The sequence below is a fragment of the Rhinolophus ferrumequinum genome, chromosome 15, assembly GCF_004115265.2.
Source record: "Rhinolophus ferrumequinum isolate MPI-CBG mRhiFer1 chromosome 15, mRhiFer1_v1.p, whole genome shotgun sequence".
Taxonomy (NCBI): Eukaryota; Metazoa; Chordata; class Mammalia; order Chiroptera; family Rhinolophidae; genus Rhinolophus; species Rhinolophus ferrumequinum.
Genome location: NC_046298.1, coordinates 3,572,593 through 3,595,308, shown reverse-complemented (window position 1 = coordinate 3,595,308; position 22,716 = coordinate 3,572,593). Strand labels below are relative to the sequence as shown.

Genomic DNA, 22,716 nt, shown 5'->3' with positions numbered 1-22,716 from the left:
TGTATTTAATGTACCAGCATAGAAGCATATATGTCACAATATTCACTTTTGTTTTTTTTTCGGATAAATTGATAACCTTGTTTCAGTATAATTGGTTTTCTTTGCAATCCTATGTAGTTTATTTCATGCATTAGAAACACTAGTCTGAGAACACACTAGAATGACAAAGAGATCCATGGCACAAAAAAAATCCTCATCTAGTTAAGAATCCTCATCTAGTTCAGTTCTTTGATTTTACAGAGGGGCACTGAGCCCCAGACAGAGGAGGTGCCTGGCCCACAACGACACCATGGCTTTTACCAGGCTGGGTTGGGACTTGAATTTACATCAGGGAAGAAAGGAAGGAAGAGGAGAGACACTCAAGCAGAAAGCGCTGGGGATAAAGGCCTCAGCCCCACACCCAGTCTGCTCAGAGCAGGGCCTGGGTAGGTGGCCCCTGCACACAAGCTCTAGTTCTGACTGGGCTCCAGTGCAGGCCCAGGTCACCCACTGCCTGTGACTGGCTGGGGACTACCTGGTAGGAGCTACAAAGAGATCCACAGTTGGTCGCTGCCTGCGCTGGTCCTGGAGGTGTGTGGGAGAGGACAGCTGCCACCAGTACAGAGCCTGGGCCAGCTCCACAAAAAGCCAGGACACCCTGAGGCCTGCTGCCACCTGCTGGCTCCTGTAAGGTTCAGCCACTGATAAAGCCTCATGCAGTATGGAGTTGAGTGTGGCAAGGTCTCAGTGAGTCACCAGCGTGGACCAACAGAGCTCACCAGGCCAATCAGATTCAGGTTTGGCCTGTGGAGGCCGGCTCAACACAGGAAAGACGGCGCCCACCTGCCGGCTGTGCAGGAAAAAGCCCCCTCACAGAGGAAATGGCGACTATTTCCAGCCCTCACCTTAAGCCACACACCTGTCGACCCCACCCATCGTCTCTGCCCGTATGCCTCCAACACCCCCCAGCACTGTCCCTCTGCCAGAGCCCAAGGTGAGTGCCTGTGAGTGAGTGAGTCTGTGCACCGGCCATCTAGGAGGACACCTGGGTTTCCTGCAGCCATCCCACCCAGGTGGTCGGAATCCCCAGTTTTTCACAACAGCCAGATGTCGTAGGGGCTCCTCGTCCCGGCACCAGTACTCCAGGATGGGGAGTCTGGAGTGGGGGTGGGGTCCCTCGCTCCTCTGTGGCCGACATATCCCTCCCAATTCTCAACTGCCACACGCAGCTGTGGGGCCCATTTCGTATCTCAGCCCCTCCTACGAGTCTTGACATGGCTTCTTCTTTATATTCCTAGTTATAAAACTTCTGTTCAGCTAGACTTCAGATGGTTCTCCAGGTTGGTTGTCCTATAATTTAGTTGTAATTTTGATGTGGCCACGGGAGGAGGCGGGCACAGCGTTTATCTACTCTGCCGTCTTGGATCTCTAGTTTTTTCTTGAGGACTCTCTTGAGCAAAGACTGAAAACCCCTCTCGATCATTCTACTCCAGAACCTGTTGCCCGGTAGCCACACAATCTTCTTTATGTAGTACCAAAGTACTGTGTGTCTTGGTAGAAATCCATCTTTGCTAGACCTTCCGTGAACACGGAGAAACACTGCTCATCATTCTTCGTCCATAAACTCGACAGCATTTGAATCTGTTTGGAAATTGTGTGAGAATGAGTCTGTGTGTGCTGTGTTTCTGAGACCTACCGGGGTTGTTGTTGTTGTTAAGATCAAGTGATAAAAGGATGAAGACCTTGGTGACACACAAAGAGATCTTTACAAATCAAGGGATGCTATCAGCAGCGATTTGCATTTATGGAGGAAGGAACGGAGGCGAATAAAACGGGACACCGTAGGTATGCTTGAAGACAGCCTCTGCTGGCCCCGCCAGTCCTGAGGCCAGGAGGTCTCCCTCACAGGACTCTTCTCCCACACTACAACTGTGCTCAGGCTCTCCCCGCTTCCCACCTTCCTTTTGGCAGGAAGAGAAGTATTGCGAATTATATCCCCAGACACAGCCAGCAGGTGGAGGAATTGACCAGCTGAAGAGTAGGAAGAGGCCTTGGGCAGGCTTAAAATACTACAGCAACATTTGTCATAAAATCCAGGTGAGCTAGGAGGACAAGGTCTTCTAAGGTGTCTACATAATTCTTGATGATGAATCAAGATTCGTTCTATCTGAATTTGAGGTTCCCTTCCAACCATCACTGGCCACCGCAGAATACTTGAGCCAACTCTGAGCTTGGGTACATGTTGTGAGTAAGGTACCATGGCCAGGCATTTTAAAAAGACTCAACAAGCTTTGACCGTCACTGAAGTGGCGGAACCTCGCCATGGCCCATTCCGGGAGGAGGCAGCGCCCCCTACTGTGGGCAGAAGGAATGTTGGTTTCCCAGAATTCCCTCTGCAGGCGTGGTGGCAGCGGCAGTTGAACAGGACAGTTGGGGAGGACGGCTCAAGGTAGGTGGGACAAGACAAGCCGCATCTGGAGAGAGGGAGGCCCAGACGACGTGACAGCAGGCACCACCCTCTCTGAGCCCCACGACTTCTGACCCTTCCTCCTCTCCCTCTCGTCCTCAGGACACTAGCGTTTGCTGCCCAGGTAATAATCAGCCCTAGTTAGTCCTGGGGGCCCTTATCTCTCATTCCCAGGACAGGCTGTGCTGAGTAACACCCTCGAATGTGGCTGCCCACGTGGGAGGATGCAGGGAACTGCGGCCGCTCAGAGCATAAGGGAGGCCTGGGGTGCAAAAGAAAAAGTAGCAATGCCAAGACAGGCTTTCCCATTCTGATATGAAAAGCCTACATTGAATAAATGAAGTCTTTTCACACACACACACACACACACACTGCACTGTTCACAATTTAATCACAGGATTTATTTTTAAAAACCTTAAATTCATGCTACACCACGTGTGGTTCACACAGGTCTAAAATGGGAGTTCTCATCTCTCTGTCTTGTCAGAACATCTCTAACTGAATGGGTGACCTCATTTAGAGATACCCTCGCTGGTTACCGGTTACCGTTTGGGCCTCTGGGGAGGAGGGGACTTGAGCAAAAGCGCCCTCACCCCCTTCTGCACACCCAGGCTTCGTATTTTCTCCGGCACACGCTTCCCTCTGCCCTCGCTCCACCTTCCTCCTTCCTCTCCAACACCAGCCCCTCATGATCACTTATTGGTCCTTCTCCTGGCTCTGGCCACCCCCATGGGTGCTGGGGACAGCTGGAGTGGGCACACAGGACAGGTGAGGGGCAGAGTTAGAGGAAAGCGCCCCATGGCTTCTCCTCTGAGCTGGAGGCTGGCCAGGGCCTAGAGGAAGGAGCTGTGAGAACTGGGGGGAGGGCATGAGGCCATCAGATATTGGTAACTGTGGTGGCTTTAAATTAAGAATGGATTTACTGCGGAAGGAACAGAGGCCATAATCTCTTATGTGGGAAGCATTTCATGATTAGAAGTATGTGTGCATTTGGTGGACGCAGGGGAGCCCTACAGAAGGACTTCTGTGTGGGCACCAAGGAAAACGGAGAGCCCAATTCTCAGACACGATATTGTTCATTGTTCCTCTTCTGGGTTAAAGAGGCAGACACAGAACAGAACTGAGCAAAGTGGAAAGTGTTTCCTCTGGAAATGCCCTCTAGGTATCTTCCGTCTTCCCTCTTTGGAGAGAACCAAGGATAGAGACCAACGAAATCTAAGGAAAACAGCAGTGCCAATGTGATGGTGAGTCCCCAGAGCCCCCGAGTTGGGGGACAACAGGAGTGTGGGGACTGAGGCAAACGGAAGCAGGTGTGTCCTGCCCAAGGGTCGCTGTTGCCCAGCGTGAGCTGACCGTAGCCACACAGGCATACAGAGTCCTGATGTTTTGACACAAGCCACAGGTGTTTTTTCTTTTAATGTGGTATCTCCTCATCTAAACTCAAAAAATTTTTAAAAAACTGCAGGCCAAAGGAAATGGACCTGTAAGTTATACGTGTTCTGCAATCTACCAGTTTGCGTCCTCTGCTCTAAGCAGTGACCTTCCTGCCTCTGCCTGTCCAGTCTGTTGAGGTCAGGTCAGGGACATATACCACCAGCCACAGAAGGAGGCACCAGGGACCTGCGTCCGGCCCCTGCCACCCCTCAGCTGCTCTGAGTGGACAAAGGCATGCCAGGAACAGTCTGGATGGCTGCAGGGGCCCTGCCTGGCCAGCTCCATCAGCAGCCCCGACCCCACCCCATACCTGCCAGCGAGCAGACGTGTCGCTCCAGGCATCTCCTCACTCCTGGCAGAGGACAGCATGACAGACGGAGATAGAGACATTAGCCAAAGTACACTTCCTGATTTGAAAAGTCTCATTTCCCCCAGGGCTGCCAAATTGAGCAACGTGGGATTCCAGCCGCAGTGCTCCCAAGCCGGCCTAGCCGGTCAGAACTGCCTTCCCCACGGTGTGCTCAAGGAAAGGACCTCCCAGCACCAGTTTCCCATGCGCTCTAATGGCCAGGGAGGCCTGTGTCCCGTGCGTGGCATCTTAGGTCCAGACCCTTGGTGCCAGGACACTTGCCATTAGACAAGTGAGGAAAAGGACAGAGGGTAGGTAAGCATTCTCCAGGGATGGGAATCGCAGGGACTGGGGACGTTTAGCCGGACGACAGGAGTTGCAAATGGGCTTGTGGGGGTGAGCAGAGGGCCGTGACAGTGGCCTTCACACACAGAGGGCTCGAATGTAGTCTGCATGGCACCTGCGAGCAGAGCAACTGTGGGTGAAACTGGGTTCCAGTCCACAGAAGGAAACCATTTCATCTCCTTAGCACTATGTTTAACTTTTTATTTTGAAATGACGTCAAACTTACAGAAAAGTAACAAGGATAACGCTGAGAAATACTAACTACCCTGCACTGCGATTTGCAAATTAACATCCTGTCACATTTGCTTTAACGTCCTTTCCTAAGCATAACTACCGTGTTTCCCCGAAAATAAGACCTAGCCAGACCATCAGCTCTAATGCGTCTTTTGGAGCAAAAATTAATATAAGACCCGGTATTACTTTTAAATAATATAAGACCGGGTCTATAACATAACATAACATAACATAACATAACATAACATAACATAACATAACATAAAATATAATATAATACCAGGTCTTATTTTACTATAATATAAGACCGGATCTTATATTGATTTTTGCTCCAAAAGACGCATTAGAGCTGATGGCCCAGCTAGGTCTTATTTTCAGGGAAACACGGTAGGCTTGTGGATGGCTTTTGGTTATCATGTCTCTTTAGCTGCCTTTCATCTGCGATGTTTCTTTGCCTTTCTTTGTCTTTCATGATGCTAACATTTTTGAGGGGCTGTGCCCCACAGGCCAGTGGTTTTGTGAATGTTCCTGTGGGCTTGTCTGATATCTCCTTGCGACTGGACTCAGGTTATCCAATTGTTTGCAGAAATACTATATGAGGACGGTCTTGAAAAGAAGTGGCTGGGGTCTGTTGCCAAAGCTTGCTGAAGCCTGGGCTGGCTGGCCAGAAGGAAACTCTCACTCGAGATGATGAGTTGGCCATGTCTGGTGTCTTCTTGGATTCTTTTAATTCTTGGAATCTGTGATTCTCTCCCCCCCAGATAATTTCAGTTGGGTTTCAGAACTTGTAGCAAGCGCTTTCTTCTTCAACAGTGAGTCTGCTTTCCTGTCTGCGCTTTGTTTGGACTGACCTCTGGGCAGCTGTCAGGGCTTTGCCACAGCTCCGGTGTTCCCGCCCGTGTCGTGACGATAACAGGGAGGACGGGACGTGGCAGGAAGACTTGTGTGCGAGGCTGCGACTGTGTCTAAATTTCCCTCCTCCTGCCTCTCCGTCCAGGGGCCCAAGCATACCAGGCCACTTTCTTTACTTGTCTCTGAGCACTCCTGTAGCAGCTAGCAGCCCTCCACCATCTTCCTGTAGGAAATCTAGGAAAGCCGGGGGTCGGTGTGGAGGGGGGCACGGTACTTTGGGTAGAGAAGGCTGTGAAGGGCTTTACCAGTAAACTAACAAAAGGGGGTCTTGTGGGAAAGCTGGGGCAGGAGGCAGAATTCTGGTATTGTTCATATGGTATTTCTTCTTCTTTCTTTTTTCATCCTGTTACTTTCCACCCGTTTTTGTCTTTATTTAAAATGCACCTCTCGGAGGCAGCATACCACTGGGGCTTGCTTTTACATTCAGTCTGACAATCTCTGGTTTTTAGTTGAAGTGTTTACTCCATTTATATTTCGTGTAATTATTGATATGGTTGTGTTTAAGTCTATCATCTTGCTATTTGTCTTCTATTTATCCTTTGTTTTTTCTTCCTGTTGTTTCTTGCCCGCCTTTTTTGAGTTAATCTACTACTTAGTGCTCTGTTTGATTTCCTTGATTGACTTCTTAGCCTTAAATTTTGTTTTGTTTTTTTCCTAGGGCTAACACTGTGCTATAGTTTCTGTTGAGGAGTTATCCCATGCTTACGTCTCCCTTTCTGGGGAGAGGAGTTGTGCCTCAGACTCCTCTCATATCCATCATTATTCATTCATGTCATTCAGGTCATGTCATATCATCCATTCCTTTAACAAATTAGTATTAAACATCTATGAACCAGGGACTGTGTAGGTATTGGAAATACAGCTGTGACTAAGATAGTTATGAAGCCCACAGTCCTTTTGGGGAGACAGTTGAGTGAGTAGGCAAGTTTTCCCAGGAGAAGAAATGTCTGAATTGAGCCTGGAGCATTGAGCAGGGATCAGTCAAGTGAAGGGGGAGATGCTGGATTGTTCCAGGCTGTGGCAGTGGTGAGCACCAAGACCCAGAGGCAGGAGGAACTGCCAGTGTGTTCGGGAGCCATGAGACGTTCGCCATGGTGGGAGTGCAGCGTCAGGTGGTACAAACGGAGGGTGGAGAGTGGAGCGCAGTGCAGGCTGGCAGGATGTTCAGGGAGTTCCTGCTTGGTAACTTCTCATTTGCTCATTGAATTAGGAACCCAGAGCTGGGTCCAAGGTATTGGTGTCACTAATATTCATTCATTTAATAAGTGAAGATATTTTGAACAGGAGTACTGCCTATAAAACATGAGCACCCTCCAGCTGTCAATAATAACGCTTTAGTTCCCACTTTGGGAGAGTTGCTGTTTTGAAGCGAAGACATTGGTAAATGGGTGGTTGGATTGTGGACTGGACAGGCACTTCAGAAAGTGTCCTCTCCACCTGGATTGTGGGTTTTCCTCAGGGGCAGTGCTCCCAGCAGTGGGGGGATGTGAGCCTGTTTAGATGGCCCTGGTCCCGAGGGGTGGCCTTGTTGAAGATCTCTGACCCGTGAATGTGGGGACAGGGGAAAGTGAATGCACAAGCTCCTAGATATCTGAGAGAACTGGGAAGAAAAGGGGTGTGTGTGTGACGAGCTTCTCTCTGGGTCACACCGAAACAGCAAACCTACCTTCTTGGGGCCCTTTGGCCAGGCTGGCTCTCAAGTTGGACATGGACTGGCTCCTAACAGAAAATGCACAATAGGCTTTTCTGCTCCTGCTCAGCCCAAAATGGGAAAGAAGGAGAACGGAATGTTCTTGCTAATAAGGAAGCCTCAGAGTGGAGGTGAGGGATCTGGAGGGGCTTCTGGCCACACACCCCATAAATGTGGAAGGCTGATGGGTGAAACCAGGTCTAAGGGGCTGGAGCAAGGGAGCTGGGGGTGTGGAACAGAGGCTGCCTGATCCCATTCCAGAGTGTCCTTCTCAGTGAACCTTCCCCTCTCTCTGTGCTGCACAGTGAAAGTGTCCTGAGGCTCCAGACTGCCATCGGAATGGTGGGTGAAGACCCCTACCTTATCTCAGATCTGGACCGGCGAGGCCGGCGGAGATCCTTTGTAGAGAGATATGACCCCAGCCTGAAAACCATGATCCCGGTGAGACCCTATGCAAGGTAAGCCAGGGGGAGGATTGGAGGGAAGGCCAGGTCAGAACAGTCTCCAGCCTATCAAGAGAGTGGGCACTGCTCCCTGCCCCACGCTCCTGCTCTACATGCTTTTTGTCCTTTGTCTTTCCATCCATCCATCCATTATCCATCTCTCCATCCATCCATCCATCCATCCACCCACCATCCTTCCAACATCCATCCATCCATCTCTCCATCCATCCATCCATCCACCATCCTTCCAACATCCATCCATCCATCCATCCATCCATCCATCCACTCATCCATATATCCATCTGTCCATCATGTCCCTTATTCATTGCTTGGCCACTCACTCTTGACGCCTCCTGTTCTTTGGTGAGAGGCAGGCAATAGCTCATGTCTAAGGAGATGCGTAGCAGCACCCTGTTATATGCAGAGTTGGCAGCACACAGACACAATAGACTTACATGATCTAAAGAGCATAGATACTAGTAACTCCAGTAAAACAATTAGGAAGCAATGAGTTTCAAGCACTTATTGCCTTTGTCTTTAGGATAATTTATTTTAATTTATGTAGTTTAATTTTCAACATTGTCTTTGTTTAACAACTTACTCACAAAATTCCTGAACATTTAATAGTCAGCTCTCACAAGCCGTATGAGCTGGTCCCTGCACACCACTGCTCAAGGGGCTGATGGGTGCGAATCACAGGTTCTGAGCGCCGACTGTGGCTATCACTGTCGTTAAGAATTCAAGCCGGGGACTGAGCACAAATGACCCCAACGTCCTGGAACACTGAGCGTCTCATTTGTCTTAGGTTGGCACCCAACCCCATGGACGACGCAGGGCTGCTCTCCTTTGCCACATTTTCCTGGCTCACGCCCGTGATGGTTCAAGGCTACAAGCACACACTGACTGTGGACACCCTGCCCCCACTGTCACCTTATGACTCATCCAACACCAACGCCAAAGGTATCAGGATTCGCCTGGGTCATCTCGGGACAGGGGCCCACCCTAGGAAGGGGCCTGTCAGCCCTTCTGTGTGCTCCCCTGTCCTGGGTGTGGAAATCGACACCCAGGCACTGAACTTGTGGTTCTGATGGAGCCCAATGTCTTACTTCTCGAAGCCCTCTCTCTGCATTGGTTTCTTCTAGCAGTCTCCTTACCTTTGGCCACATGGGGTCAAGTGCAAGGCACAGCCTGGGGCACATGCTTCCGAGGGCGGGGAATGACTTTAGTCCAGGTCTTGCAATTGCTTCCACCATCGGCTTCCCTTTAGCTGGACCCTGCAGGAATCTCAGTCTGTGGTCGTTCCCCGAACCTACCACCTGGACAAAGTTGCCCAGGAGCACGGAGAGAAAGGTGCTGTACCAGGGTCTGGCCTGGGTTTTCCTCTGACCTCTCCGGCCAGTACTTCTCTGTCTGCCTTTAAAGTCTCCTTCCATCTACTCCACGTCAGCTGAGACCTTCTTCTCTTCCAGGTTATGCTCTGTTCCCAGGTGAACTTATCCACCTCAGAGGCTCAAACACCAAACACAGGCAGGCATAGTAACACCCATCTTCAGTCCGTGTCTCTCTTCCAGGCTCTGAATTCTGATCTCCACCATCTGACTAGACAGCTGCACGTGGACGACTCATAGCACCTTACGGCTGAAGCTGCGTTCTTCACCCTTGACCCCTACCCGAAGCTATTCTCTCCTCCTTCCTGTTTCCCATCTGTAAACTCCATTCACACAGTTCATCAAGCGAGAAACCTGGGATCCTTGATCCCCCTTTCCCTGTTCACTCACATCTAATTCATCAGGAGGTACTGTTGTCCCTCTCAGTCCATCTTCCCTTAAATCTGTTTCCTTTCAAGCCAGTGTCAAGCCACTGCCCCTTCCTACCTGAATGCCGAGTCTCCTACTGGGGTCCGCCTGCTTTTGCCTTTGTTTCCCCCATATGACTGCTCTCGCAGCAGCCAGAGGGTTCTTTCAGGTGGAGAGCATGATCTTGTCACATGGGCTTCAAAGCCTTCAATGGCTTCCTCTGCATTGAGAATGAAATCTAAACTCCTTCCCATGAGCTCTGGCCCTGCCCTGCCTCCCAGGGTCCTGTCAGCCCTTCTTCGCTCACCACACCCTCCTGTCACACTGGCCTTCTTTCAAACCTGCCCTGAGAAGATGTCCCTCCTGATTTTTCCGTTGCCTCTGTCTTTTACCATAACTGGTATTGTGCCAGAGATGGGCAGCAGGAGCAGGGAACGCAAGCCTGGGAAGTGCCCACACGCCAGAAACCAGCCTGTGCTGTGTCAGGGCCTTGCTTCCTGCCCCTTCTGTATCCCGTCCGCACATAAAGGAACAAGGGAAAATCAATGCTGCTCGTCTGAAGCCACCACTGCCAGGGGGAGGGTGGTGGGAAGCATCCTTGCAAAGTGCGTCCATCGGAGCGGTTTCAAACAGCCAGTGGAAATGTAAGTCCCTTTCCTTCTTCCTCTTCTTGCCTCCCAGATTTCGAATCCTTTGGGATGAAGAGGTAGAAAAGGTGGGTCCTGAGAAAGCCTCTCTGGGCCGAGTGGTCTGGAAATTCCAGAGGACCCGTGTTTTGATGGCCATTGTGGCCAATATCCTGTGCATTGTCATGGCAGCCATAGGGCCGGTGAGTGGGGCTGGCCCTTCTTCTGCCTCGTCTGCAGGGCCCCAGACTGACAAAGAATGCCATTAGTTACTTTCTCTACGAGCTCGTGGGTTTAGTACGTTGTCATTATCTTTGAGCTCCTTGGGGGGCAAATTTTCATAAAGCTAATCCTTGCCAAGCACAGCAGCAGCCACTGAAATTAATTAAAAAGTTTGCCTCATAAAGTCAGCTTGCTGACATTATCTGAGGCCTCCCATCCCGCCTCGAGCCCCAGCGGCCCTCTCCTCTCTCCGCTGCGCTGTCTTACAGACGATCCTCCTTCACCAAATCCTCCAGCAGACCGAGAGCACCTCCAGGAACGTGTGGGTGGGCACTGGCCTGTGCATCGCCCTTTTTGCCACCGAGTTTACTAAAGTCCTCTTTTGGGCGCTCGCCTGGGCCATAAATTACCGCACGGCGATCCGGTTAAAGGTGGCTGTCTCCACTCTGGTATTTGAAAACCTGGTGTCCTTCAAGATGCTGACACACATCTCAGTAGGGGAGGTAAGCTGGTCCGGAAGGAGTCTAAGTTAGAAAACGAAGCCTGAGTTTCTGAGTATGCGTGAGCTGTGCGTCCTGGATGGGACATCTGCCGCCCTTTATTCGTCCATGTCCTGACCACGAGATCCCATCTCCTGCTGAGTGTGGTGGTGGAGACTCAGAACTCTGGAGGAATCCAGAGGGAACTCAGAGACAGGAGGGTCCATTCAAGCTGGAGAATTTGGACAGTCTCGCTGTTCCAGTTGGGTTCAGGGGCGACCTCACCCATCCCTTTGGGGATTGTCAGTAGGACACAGCGGCAGTAGAGCACACTCCAGGCCTTTAATAAAACTGAATGACCAATACATCTGGCCATTCCAATGGTGCAGTAATTGGGGTGCCATAGCCGTAATCAAGTCCATGCCTGTTGGGCTTCAAAATTAACATTTTCTTAAGCCCTTAATTCTTAGTAGTGAAATCCTCACTTTTTACACAAGAAAATGTTCCTAGTCACGGGAACCCCAAGTGATGTAACAGGAAAAACTTGCTTGTTTCCTACAGTTTTTCTGAGTATGTTCAAAGCCTCTTGCATCAATTATGGTTAGATTCAGCTGCATGTACCAGAAAACCCTACATTACAACGGCTTAAACAAAATGAATTCTCTTCACTCTGTGCAGGATGGAGTCTGGAAGAGGTCAAACCAGGGCTGCTATGGGGATTTCCGGATCTTTCCATGCTTTTCTCCATCACCATCTTACCACATGGCTCCCATAATCGTTCAAGTCAGGCGCTGGAGATCCAGCCATCCCAACCACATTTCAGGTAGCTGGTAGGAGGAAGGAGAGAAGAACCAAAGGGGTATGTCCTCTAAGTTGAGTTGGCTCCCTTCAGGAATCCATTCCCAAAGCCCCATTTGACACTTTGCTTGTATCTCTTTGCCCCTGACATAGTCACGTGGCCACACCCCTTCCCCAAAGGAGGCTGGGAAATGTCCTTTAGCCGCGCACCTTTCTACCTGGAACGACGCAGAGTTGCGCTAATGAGGAAGCAGAGCTAGACACAGGGCAGGCAGCTAGCAGTCTCTCCAGCTTGCTCCTAGATGGAAACACTACTCTTTACGTCCCTCTTCATTCAGATTCTCAGTCCTGAGAGACTGACTCTTCAAAGTCAGACCAGAATGAGACCCACAAAGCTCATCGTGCTAGCCCCCTGATAAACCCCTTACCTTTAAGGCAGTTTTTCAATTCTTTCCTCAGATCCGTCAGCCATTGTAAAAGCCTTCGACTGAGAAAACGTTTAGGTGGCCCTTTCAAGGCCTGAACCCATGTGCTTTCTTTCCAGGTGCTCAATATACTATCAAGTGATAGCTATCCCTTGTTTGAAGCTGCCTTGTTTTGTCCCTTGCCAGCCACCATCCCTATCCTAACGGCTGTTTGTGCAGTGTACGCCTTTTTCATTCTGGGGCCCACAGCTCTGATCGGGATATCTGTGTACGCCGTATTCATCCCCATCCAGGTAACGGCGCGTCTCTGCAGGGGTTACTGCTTCACGCTTGCACTTCACACACACTCACTGAACTGGACAGAAGGCTTCATTTCCAGGCCGTGGACCTGAAGCCTGCCCCCACTTTGTGCTCACAGGTGTGCCTTCTTTTCCTGTCACAGCATAGTTTTTTAAAAAACTTGACCTTGAATGCCCTTGGGGATGGGGGAGGCACATACTTCTCCCGTTTGTCCAAGTTCCTGACACTCTCTTTGCATCCTGGTGATTCATGTATTTGTATCACCTGCCCGATCACTGGGGTGTCCCCAGACCATGTCAGCTGCCACAGCTCAAGGGAAGGACTCAGCCAAGACTCGCCGGCTGACCTCCCTTAGAACTTCTCCTGGCACTTACCCTCCAATCCTTGGGTTTTCAGGCCAACTGCAACTCAGCAGTTCTCCCTGAACAGTGTTTGGACCTTGATTTCAGATGTTTATGGCTAAGCTCAGTTCAGCTTTCCGAAGGTCAGCAATTTCAGTGACAGACAAGCGCGTTCAGACAATGAATGAGTTTGTGACTTGCATCAAGCTGATTAAAATGTACGCCTGGGAGAAATCCTTTACCAAGACCATTCAAGGTAGGGTGAGCGGCTGCGTAAAGAACCACTTACCCCATAGAAGGCGACCTTGTAAGGGGCCCTTAAGGTTCCTGGGGTCAAGTGTCCTAGAAGGGGGCTGAGGGGACCCCCCCCGAGCTGCTCTGCAGGCTTTTCAAAGGATTATGAAGATTTTATAATAGAAGCAGGCATCTGTTCTGGTGAGCCCAAGGGCTCGGCAGGTAAGCACCATATGGTTTGGCCTTTCCCGGGACATATGGACGCTGACTGACCAGTTAGTCACCTTTTAGAAAACAATCCACTAAAACATTGTGAGCAGAAGAAGAGCTGTCTCAGGCTATTTCCTTGACTTAGGAGATGTCTGCACACACACGCCCACGCACACACGCCCACAGGAACCCCCTCCGTGCCTGCACCAGCAGCCTCATCACTGGATGACCCCGACTTGACATCGCTTGCACAGATAAGAGGACATATGTATAGCTTTTCTTTTAAAGATGATATGAAAACCACTTCAGTCAAATAGAAATGCAAATCTAATTGCAGGAACATTTCCATAATTGCTGGCATAGACTCAGGTGGTTGGCCAGTTAATGATCTGAACCACTGTTACAATTGACTCTCCAGATCTGCAATTACACTTTTAGACCAGCATGTAATTGGGCCGGAAGCTGTATATCCATGATTTAGGGAGTGGCTTTAGAAAACCTGCTTCTCAGCTTGCCAAATAAGGTACCCCAGGTTGGGACCCTGGTGGCCCTACGGGACCCTCTTTGAAGACTCAGAAATACTTCCTCACACATTGAACACACCTCAATTGATTTGATTCGAATAAATTTGGTTCCATTCAACTTAATTCAATTTAACACGAGCTAGATTAAGTCAATACATATTTACCAAGTTCCTACTATGTGTAAGGCCACGGGGGCAACACAAATGATCAGGAAAAGGGTCCCTGCTTTTAAGAGTAAGGGAGGATGAGCTAACTAAGCTCAAACATAGCTGTAAGTGTGTTGGCTGTACCTCCAGAATATGCCTACAATCTGTCTGCTCCCCTCCAAGCCAGTATCCTCTGCCTTCTGGACAATAGCAACCCCCATTTTCCTCCTTCCCCCTAAAATCTATTATGCATTCAGTGGCCCAGGTGACCTTTTAAAAATGTCAGTCAGTGCTCGCTTCGGCAGCACATAAACTAAAAAAAATGTCAGTCAGATTCTGTCCCTCCCCTGCTGGCAACTCTTTAGTGGCTTCTTATCACACTTAGATTATTCAAATTTAGGATTCTGAATGAAATCCAGACTCCTTCATATGGCCTATCGTATCCAGCATGAGCTAGTCCCTGCTGACCTCGCGGATTTCACCACATCTTTCCTTACCCTTGGATAACTCTTGCTGTTCCCTCTGCCTGGCGTGTCTTCTGCTATAAGTTCATGGTGACTTTGTCTTGACTGTAGTCTCCTCTCAGTGTCACTGATTCAAAGAGGCCTTCTTACCACAGTCCTAGGCAGGTCCACGCCCCGCCACGCCCCTAAATCACATCACCCTGCTCATCTTGTTCATATCACCCAACACAATCTGTGATGATCTTATTTATTTTGTTCTCTGCCGTCCCTACCGGAAGAGAGCTGACACCCTTTTACTCCAATCAGATTAACATTTGTTAAATGAGGGAACACGTGAATTAACAATGGGATAAAAAGGGTAAAATGCCACAAGAGAAATTGAGAGAAGTTCCACAGCGGGGAGAACGTTGGGTGTGAGAGATCAGGGAAGGCCTCTTGGCAGAGGTGGCACTTCTGATAGGCCTTGAAGGGTAGCGAGAGTGTGGGCACTGACAGAGCTGGGGAAGCCCGAGGGAGGGGCAAAGGCGGGAGGTGCAGAGGTAAGGGTGAGTTTGGGTCAGGAGGTGGCCGGTGTTCTCTAGGCAAAGGGCACGTGGGCAGCAGAGCTTTGGACCCCAGTAAAACTGGGCTCCCATGTGTCTCGACCACTTAAGAGGCAAATTCCTTAACCTACTAAGACTTTTCTCTCCTGTCGAAAGAGCATAATAATGGCCTATCCCTTGTCCCATGAAGTGAGAGCAATCTAATGAGAACGTCCACACAGCCTTCAGCAGAGTGCCTGGCACATAGTGGGTACGAATGGCCGTGGTGCCATGTTGCCAACATGAAAGGGCTGTTGCAGAGGATGTGGACTTGAAGTTGAGGACTTTTAACTGAGGCTTGAACTTAATCTGTGAGAGGTGCAGAGTCACGGCACTTAGAAGGGAGAAATGCTCGTGGGTTTTGTCGCTGTTCCTGGAACACGGGGCTGGTGCCCTAAGCCGGCAGTCTTCAGGCCAGCACAGGGGTTTTGTTTGTCCCGTACTGTATTTAAAAACCCTTTTCAATCAGTTCCCGACATTTAAAAGTAAGGAGTTGTCTCACCAAAGTCCAGATCTCAGACTTGGGAACAGCTAGGGTCTGGTGACCCTAGGCCGCCTACACTGGGAGGTGGCTGCCCCTTTGGCTGGCACACGTGGTCCCCATTTTGCCGCCCTCTACACCCTCCCTCTGGTTTTACTTTCTGTCCACTTCCTTCATTTACGGTATTGGCCTGGCCCCTGCAGGCATCTGAGCCTATGACTCCTGAAACACAGAGAATGGGGCTGGAAACCCTCCAGCAATGACAGCTGACGTGCACTGAGCTCCCAGGACGGGCTGGGTTTGGGCCCAGGGCTTTCTGTGCTTCCTCTCGGTTCAACTTCACAACAGGGATCCCTAACGCTCTTTTGAAGGAGGTTCAGGCAGGGGTAATACGTTTCTTAACGCTGGTGCTTGACATGCAAAATAAGACCAGCGTGGACTGTTACGTATTTTGCAGACATAAGGAAGAGGGAAAGGAAACTACTGGAAAAAGCTGCATTTGTCCAAAGTGGAAATTCAGCCCTGGCCCCCATTGCGTCCACCGAAGCCATTGTACTGACATTCACCTGCCACATCCTTCTGAGACGCGAGCTCACCGCCTCAGTGGTAAGCACGTCTTGATGGCTGGCCTCTTTTGCACCCCAACTTCGGCAAGTGCCAGGTGGGAAGCTCTTCCCCACCTCTGCCCAGAGCACCCAGTCTGGTGGGTCAGGTGGTGCCAGAATTCCATTCCTGACAAGGGGGTGGCTCACAGCGACTATTGTCCGGTCTGGCAAGGCAGCGTCGTTAACGCTGAACAGTCTTCCATTTGGAAAACAAAACTGAAACCAAGCAAGCACTTGGGTGTATTCTTCATGGTGAGTCAGACATTACCCGAAGGTGCGTCTGTGGATGTGACCTGGGTGGGAGGAGGTGTAGCCAGCGGGTGAGGAGGCACTGCGGGATTGGGGCCAGAGTCCCCTTGCTGACGTCCCACTCTTACTATTTACCAGCTATGACTAGTGGCAGATCATCGAACCTCTCTTGCCTTGGTTTTGTTATCTGTAAATGGGGCGATGTTAGTCCCCGTGGCTGAGAGGACAGAGGATTTCTTTTCTGTGGGCGGAAAATGCTGGATAAGTGTTTGCTGTTCTCCTCAGTCTGCTCTCACCCAGCCAGGAGGGTTCGGGTTGAAGCCTCAGGAGAGGTGGGGTGAATGTGAGGGCCTCAGGTTTTTGTTTTGTTTTGTTTTTACAAGGCGGGGCTGTGCATTCAAAGGTAAAGAAACTCTGAGCTAGAGAGGAAATAGCCCCTGGCCCAAATACAGAAACAAACAGCTGAAATAGTAAACCCAGTGTCTGAAGGGCAAGTGGTTGGAAGAAAATCAGCAAAATCAGAGAGAGACAGAGAGAGAAAAAATGAAACAAGCAAGTGTAGATGTGCGCACAGGTGAAGAACTGCACCAAATCCAGGGTGCTGAGGGCAGAGGGGATGTTTGGGAAGGCAGGAGGGTCCTGCAGGGGTACCCACTGGGGGCCGGCAGTCCCATTACTGTCTTTTTCTGGGAGGTGCATTGATTTTCTCAGGTTCTTCGCCTACAGTTGACTCCCACACGTATTCTAGGGGTTTGAACCCAGCCGCGGACCCCAAGGCAGAACGAATGTCCTGAACAGAATGCTACCCAATTAGCGTGAGTGCTTCCTAGGATCCTAAACAACAACAGAACATTTTCTTTCCCCAGCAACACAGCAAGCAAATTAATTTGAAACCAATTGAGTGCACATAGTTAATATTCCCTGAAACGATGATTTAGAAGAAAGCTAGACAAAGAACAAATTCCCTGAACGCAGGGCTCATATTTCTTTGGATTTAGAATCCCTTGCAGTCGCCTCATCTGCCAGGGGGTCAGGAGGTGAGCCCCCGGGCGAAGCGCCCGGCACGTGCTGCTGTGTCAGCCAAGGTCTGTGCTTCCTAAGCTAAGACAGTGCTTCGGGACCTGGGGGAGCCGAGTTCTCTTTGGGGAGGGATTTAGGACCAGATGTTGATAAAGGGAGCACCTTTCATCATCCTCTTAACAACTGAGTAGGATTAGTCGAAGCCCGGGGCCCCTGTCCATGGGACCCACTCAGCAGCAGATAAGATTTGTCAATGGAAGCTGTGTTATTAATTTCTTAAATGGGTGGTTAGGGAGAGGCCGCTATTTACAAGTTGGGCAGATGAGAACGTGAAACCTGAGATGAAGCCATCTCATATTGTGCACCCCTGGGGCACCAACAGAGCGGGGAAATGTGCCTTCTTGGGGTCCACTGGATATTAACCACCTACCGGGCAGGGCTCAGTGGGAAAGGCCCCAGTGAAGAGGGGAAGGGATTTTTTGGGAATGGCAGTTGAACAAAGGCTCTCAAATCTGTCCCTAGTGTGTGGGGCGGCAGAGCATGGAGGCCAGAGCCTGGGGCAGGAGGGCCAGAGGTCAGTTGCTCTCTGGCAGCTTCCGCCTTCATCCCTGGGACTGTGTGTCATGTGGGGAAAGATGGGCCAGCTCCAAAGGGCCAGTGGGACGGGAATGATTTGGAAAAAATCTGCGAAGGATTTTGAGTGAATGTTCTAGGCCAAGTAAGGAAGTGGTATGAATGGAGATTTCCACAGACATTCACTTAGAGCCCTTCCCTGGACCTTATGCCCTCTGGACTGTCAGAGACAAGGGGATGCATTCTCCACCACTTGGGCGAAAATCCAGAAGCAAACTGTATTAAGATGTCGCTATCCCTGATTTGCCAACCCATGATTTCTGAGCCATGAAATGAAAGAAATCGTTCCTCTGAGAATCCCAACTGCGCCACTGTCTCCCCTTTCAGGAAGCTGAATCCCCGTGGATGTAATGGTTCAGAGCCAAGGCCACATCTGCTCCTGAGCCTCCTCCCTCTCTTTTGTTCTTCAGGCATTTAGTGTGATCGCCATGTTTAATGTAATGAAGTTTTCCATCGCGATCTTGCCTTTCTCGGTCAAAGCCATGTCGGAAGTCAATGTCTCTCTAAGGAGAATGAAGGTATAACTAACACTGGGTGAGTAGGGAAGAAAGATCTCATTTTTGGGTGGGGAAGTCGCAGACATGGGGAAGCTGTGTGGACCCACTGGAGGGCTGGGCTTGGGGGACATTGGGAGCAGGCCCTCCATTCAGACTTGGATCGGTCAATGTGTGTGGAAGAGAGTGTGTGCATGTACAGAAAAATGAGATGGAGTCGCCGTCCGGAGAGACGACTTCCTGATTCTCTACTCTTTATCCAAGTTGTTCTGGGAGTGGGACATTACTGGAAATTACTACCTAGCACAAGCAAAGCTGAGGCAGGGGCGAGGGGATGGGGGCCTACCTAGCTTGTCCTATAGTGGCTGTGGTGATGGCTGTGATGAAGAGGGTAGGAGGGCACCGCATTTATGCAATATTTAGGCACTTTACTCATTCGTTTAGTTGTTCATCAAAGACTTAGTGTGCTTCCTACACACAAGGCATTGTGGGACATGCAGCTACAGGAAGAGACAGCCTTTACTCCAGTCTCGTGTAGGACCAGGTATCCCGGTGATTGCTATACACAGTAAGGAAGTAAGCGACACGCAAGAAGGGCAGATGAAGTGGTTCTGAAGCGGAGGTAAGGACAGGAAAAGGCAGGCATCCCAGTCCAGAGAACAGCATGTTCACACATCTGCGAACTCCCTGAAAGAGCTTACTCCAGCCAGAACTCTGGAAGCCACAAGCATCCTAAGTGTGTGGACCCCTCACCACTCACATCCAACCAGCCAAGAGCCCTGCGGACTCACGTCCTGGTCACTGGATCCCCTCCGTTTTAAGAGATACCATTGTGAGGTTGACTAGAAGGTAGAGGGTAGAGTCACCACTTCTGACAGGAATCACGCCCCTCACATCAGCGGCATGTATGACGACATCGGGTACCTCGGACTGAGGAACACTGCTGTTTGTGGGCTCCTCAGCCTCCAGTCTGACCTTCATTCATGGCCTCACCATCTCGTCTGAACCCTCACAGTCACTTATGGGCCACTCGTCCTTTCCGCACTATGGTCCTCAAGGTCATATCGCATTCAGCACCCAGAGAGCTGGGAAAACCTTGCTCTGACCACTGACGTTCACCTGCTGGAAATCCTTGAAGCCTTGTCCCGTCCAGGACCTGGCGAGCCCACCCTCAGCGGGCCCTGTTACATCTCCACCTCCTTTCCTGCACGCTTCCTACTCTGAGCTCGGGGCCGCAGTGACCCTGAGCTGCTTGTTTCATGCCCCCACCCCACGGAGCACGCTGTTCCACGCTGTGCCCTCGAGTAGAGCTCCCTCTCCTCTCCCCTGCCTCATCTTTGCCTGCACGTCACCAGTGCAGACTCAGCTCAGGCGTCCATTACTCAGACCTCCTGAATGGGGAGCCAAGTGTACCTTCTCTGGCCAGTACAGTGCTTTGTCCCATTTTGTTGAAATGATCCGTGCACGTTCCCATCTTCCCCCGGACTGTAATCTCTTCAAAGGCAGGAGGAGCCATGCCTTCTCATTTCTGTTGGTTACCCCAGAACCTGGGGCAGAGCGGGCGCTTGGCAAATGCTTTGTTGACCTGAGCTCAGTGGGGACCTAAGGAGAGGACACAGCAGAGACTAAGCGTGTGACCTTGATTTCACCAGCATTAGGGCCAAGCAAAGAAGCTCAGCACCCAAAGACAGGCAAAAGTTGGCTCTTGGGCATGAGGGTGAACTGCTGGGATGAGCCCTCTCCAGGTGGGTGGCCCACTAGGCCTTGTGGCTAAGGAGCCATCTGTCCTAGCGAGCATGAGCTGGCGGAAGATTCTTCTGCAGGTTCTCCCAGGAGCAGACCGTCAGAATACCTTCCTGGATGTCCTAGGTAGACTCGCTAAGGTTGTGATTTTGGGGTCATGCGGAGATCTACGGGGATGATTCTTGCAAATGGATGATGTCTATTCAGTTAATTTTGTTTCTTTAATTTTAGAAAATTCTCATAGCGAAAAGCCCCCCGTCTTACATCACCCAACCAGAAGACCCAGATACTGTCTTGCTTTTAGCAAATGCCACCTTGACATGGGAGCAAGAAGCCGGCACGAAAAGCAACCTAAAGAAAGTGGAGAACGAGCAAAAGCAGCAGAGGCTGGAGGCGTACCGTTTGAGTCCTTCAGCCCAAGAGGTCACTGGCCCAGAGCAGCACGGCGGCAGCTGCAAACCAGTTCTGCAGAATATAAGCTTTGCGGTGAGAAAGGTGGGTATGGGGCTAACGGGATGGCCTCCAGCCCTCCTCCTCGCGTCACACAGCTCGAGAAGGCCCGACACAGTTCAGCATGCGTGGAGGTGGGCGCGGGCTGCCTCAACCAGGCTGTTTCCTTCCCCCGCTGTTACAGCTATGCACTTGAACAGTGGAGCCACCTTCTTCAAGCCAAGAAGGTGGTGGCAATATCAGTAGTGATCTTCACACCTCGACGGCGTTTGGAGCCCGTTTCAGTGTTGAATGGACAGTCCATTCAGGTGGTTAGGCACAAACCGACTAGCTTTGGTACATCTTCATTTAACCACCCCACTAACCCTACGAGGTAGGTTCTATAGCTCCCCCCACTTCATGATTGAGGAGCCCGAGGCACAAGGAAGTTAAATAAGTCGCCCAACGTCCTGCAAGTGGCAGGAGAGGGCTTCATACCCAGGCTCTGTGCTCTTCACCACCATGCAGCTCTGCTCTTGGGAAAAGCAAAATGAGGTCAACAGCACCCCAGCAATGGACGCCATCCAGAGTCTGTGGCTGCTCCCGTCCCCTCAGGGCAGAGAGAGAGAATTTAGACAACGCTCTGCATTTCGGGACTGTCTGGCCTCCTCCTGCAGGTGGCAAACTGGGCAGCCGCATTCCTGGGGTGGTGTTGGTTTTGCTGCAGAGGATTCTGCGTTCACCTCGCGCCTGGTATTTTCATCTCCTATCGTTTTGCCTCACCCTGTCCCCGTGTGGGCACCACAGAAGGAGAAGTCCTTATTTACTATGCGATACTGAGCTCAGTAGCTGGTGCGGATGGGTGCCTCCTGCAGCGAAGGGCTGTCTGGCCCCTCTCCGCTGGAAACGCTATTGGTCGGCTGCGCGTGATGGATTCGGCTCCCAGTTAAGTCCTGCTCTGTGCAGCGCACTTTGCTTTGTCATCACTTTCCCGGCCTGTGCAGAGCAGCCCCCAGACTGCCCCGCCCACCTCGGCCCCCTCCCGGGGCCTGAGTGCACTGCTCTCCTGTCCCACAGAAGTTGCCCTTCAGGCCTCCATTTGCTTTCCTCTTCTTCCGTACGTTGGTAACGCCTGGACTTGCGCCTCATGGACATGGTCAAGGTTTGTGACATAAGATGCAGACAGTGGTGGCAGCACAGTGAGTCACACGGATGAAGGGTGCGCTCTGGAGCCTGGAGAACCTGGGTCCAGGCTCAGCCACCGACCAGCGGCGCGACCTGCGGTGCACTAACCTCCTGAAGCCTGTTTCTTTACATTTGACGGATATTTGAATACTACTACCCACCTCGCAAGGTGGGTGTGAGAACCGAGACAGGTCATACACAAATGAGTGAGTCTCCACTATGTTAGCAGCGAACAGTGGCGTCCAGCTTAACTGCTGGCCCTCAGTGTCCCACGTTCAGGGCATCCACCGTTTTCTGCGTTGCCTTCCAGGATTCCATCAGACTGTAGCCTCCCGAGGTCAGGGAGTGGTCTGTCCTGGTCACAGTGTGGCTCTGCGCTGAGCCCAGGGCCTGGCATAGAGGAGGCTCCCAATATCGTTTTGTGGGTGAACGAAGGGATAATCAGAAACCCAGGGTGTGGAGGCCTCATGGGTTTTCTGCTCAAGACAAGGATGAATCTAGAAAGTTCAGACCTAACGCCATGTGGAGGACAGGACTCTAAGGACAGCTGAGTGTCTGAGGAGGTGGGATCCATCCCTGTGGTCTCTTGGTCCCAAAGGCTCCATAAGGCCCCAGTTCCTTCAGGTCCTTTTAGTGGAATTCAAAGGGAGCAACTTCTCTCCTCTGCGGTGTCAGGGATCTTTGGGCTCCATGAGGCAGGGGTCACATCTGCCTCCTTTACCCCCGAGCACAGCATGGAGCCTGGAGTTCAGGAAAGACTTGTCAAAGGATTGATTCCTGACGACAGCAGCAGCCCCCCTGTGCTGGGGGTGGCAGGCAGGTGACGGGCCCTGGGGTCCAGCTCAGGTGGGGAGGAGCCACCTTTGTGTGGCACATAC

At 51.0% G+C, this 22,716-nt stretch overlaps 1 protein-coding gene across 1 annotated transcript in view; it reads left to right on the top strand.

The window, feature by feature from the left end:
* The first annotated feature begins 7,739 nt into the window (after positions 1 to 7,739).
* ABCC12 (ATP binding cassette subfamily C member 12) overlaps positions 7,740 to 22,716 on the top strand; it is a 49,405-nt gene continuing 34,428 nt past the window's right edge. The window contains exons 1-9 of the mRNA XM_033127042.1: positions 7,740 to 7,868; positions 8,659 to 8,812; positions 10,329 to 10,478; positions 10,767 to 11,000; positions 12,319 to 12,492; positions 12,949 to 13,096; positions 15,938 to 16,086; positions 18,398 to 18,505; positions 20,456 to 20,719. Of these exons, the coding sequence (XP_032982933.1) occupies positions 7,750 to 7,868; positions 8,659 to 8,812; positions 10,329 to 10,478; positions 10,767 to 11,000; positions 12,319 to 12,492; positions 12,949 to 13,096; positions 15,938 to 16,086; positions 18,398 to 18,505; positions 20,456 to 20,719 (1,500 nt within the window). The 5' untranslated portion in view covers positions 7,740 to 7,749. The remainder of the gene's footprint in view (positions 7,869 to 8,658; positions 8,813 to 10,328; positions 10,479 to 10,766; positions 11,001 to 12,318; positions 12,493 to 12,948; positions 13,097 to 15,937; positions 16,087 to 18,397; positions 18,506 to 20,455; positions 20,720 to 22,716) is intronic.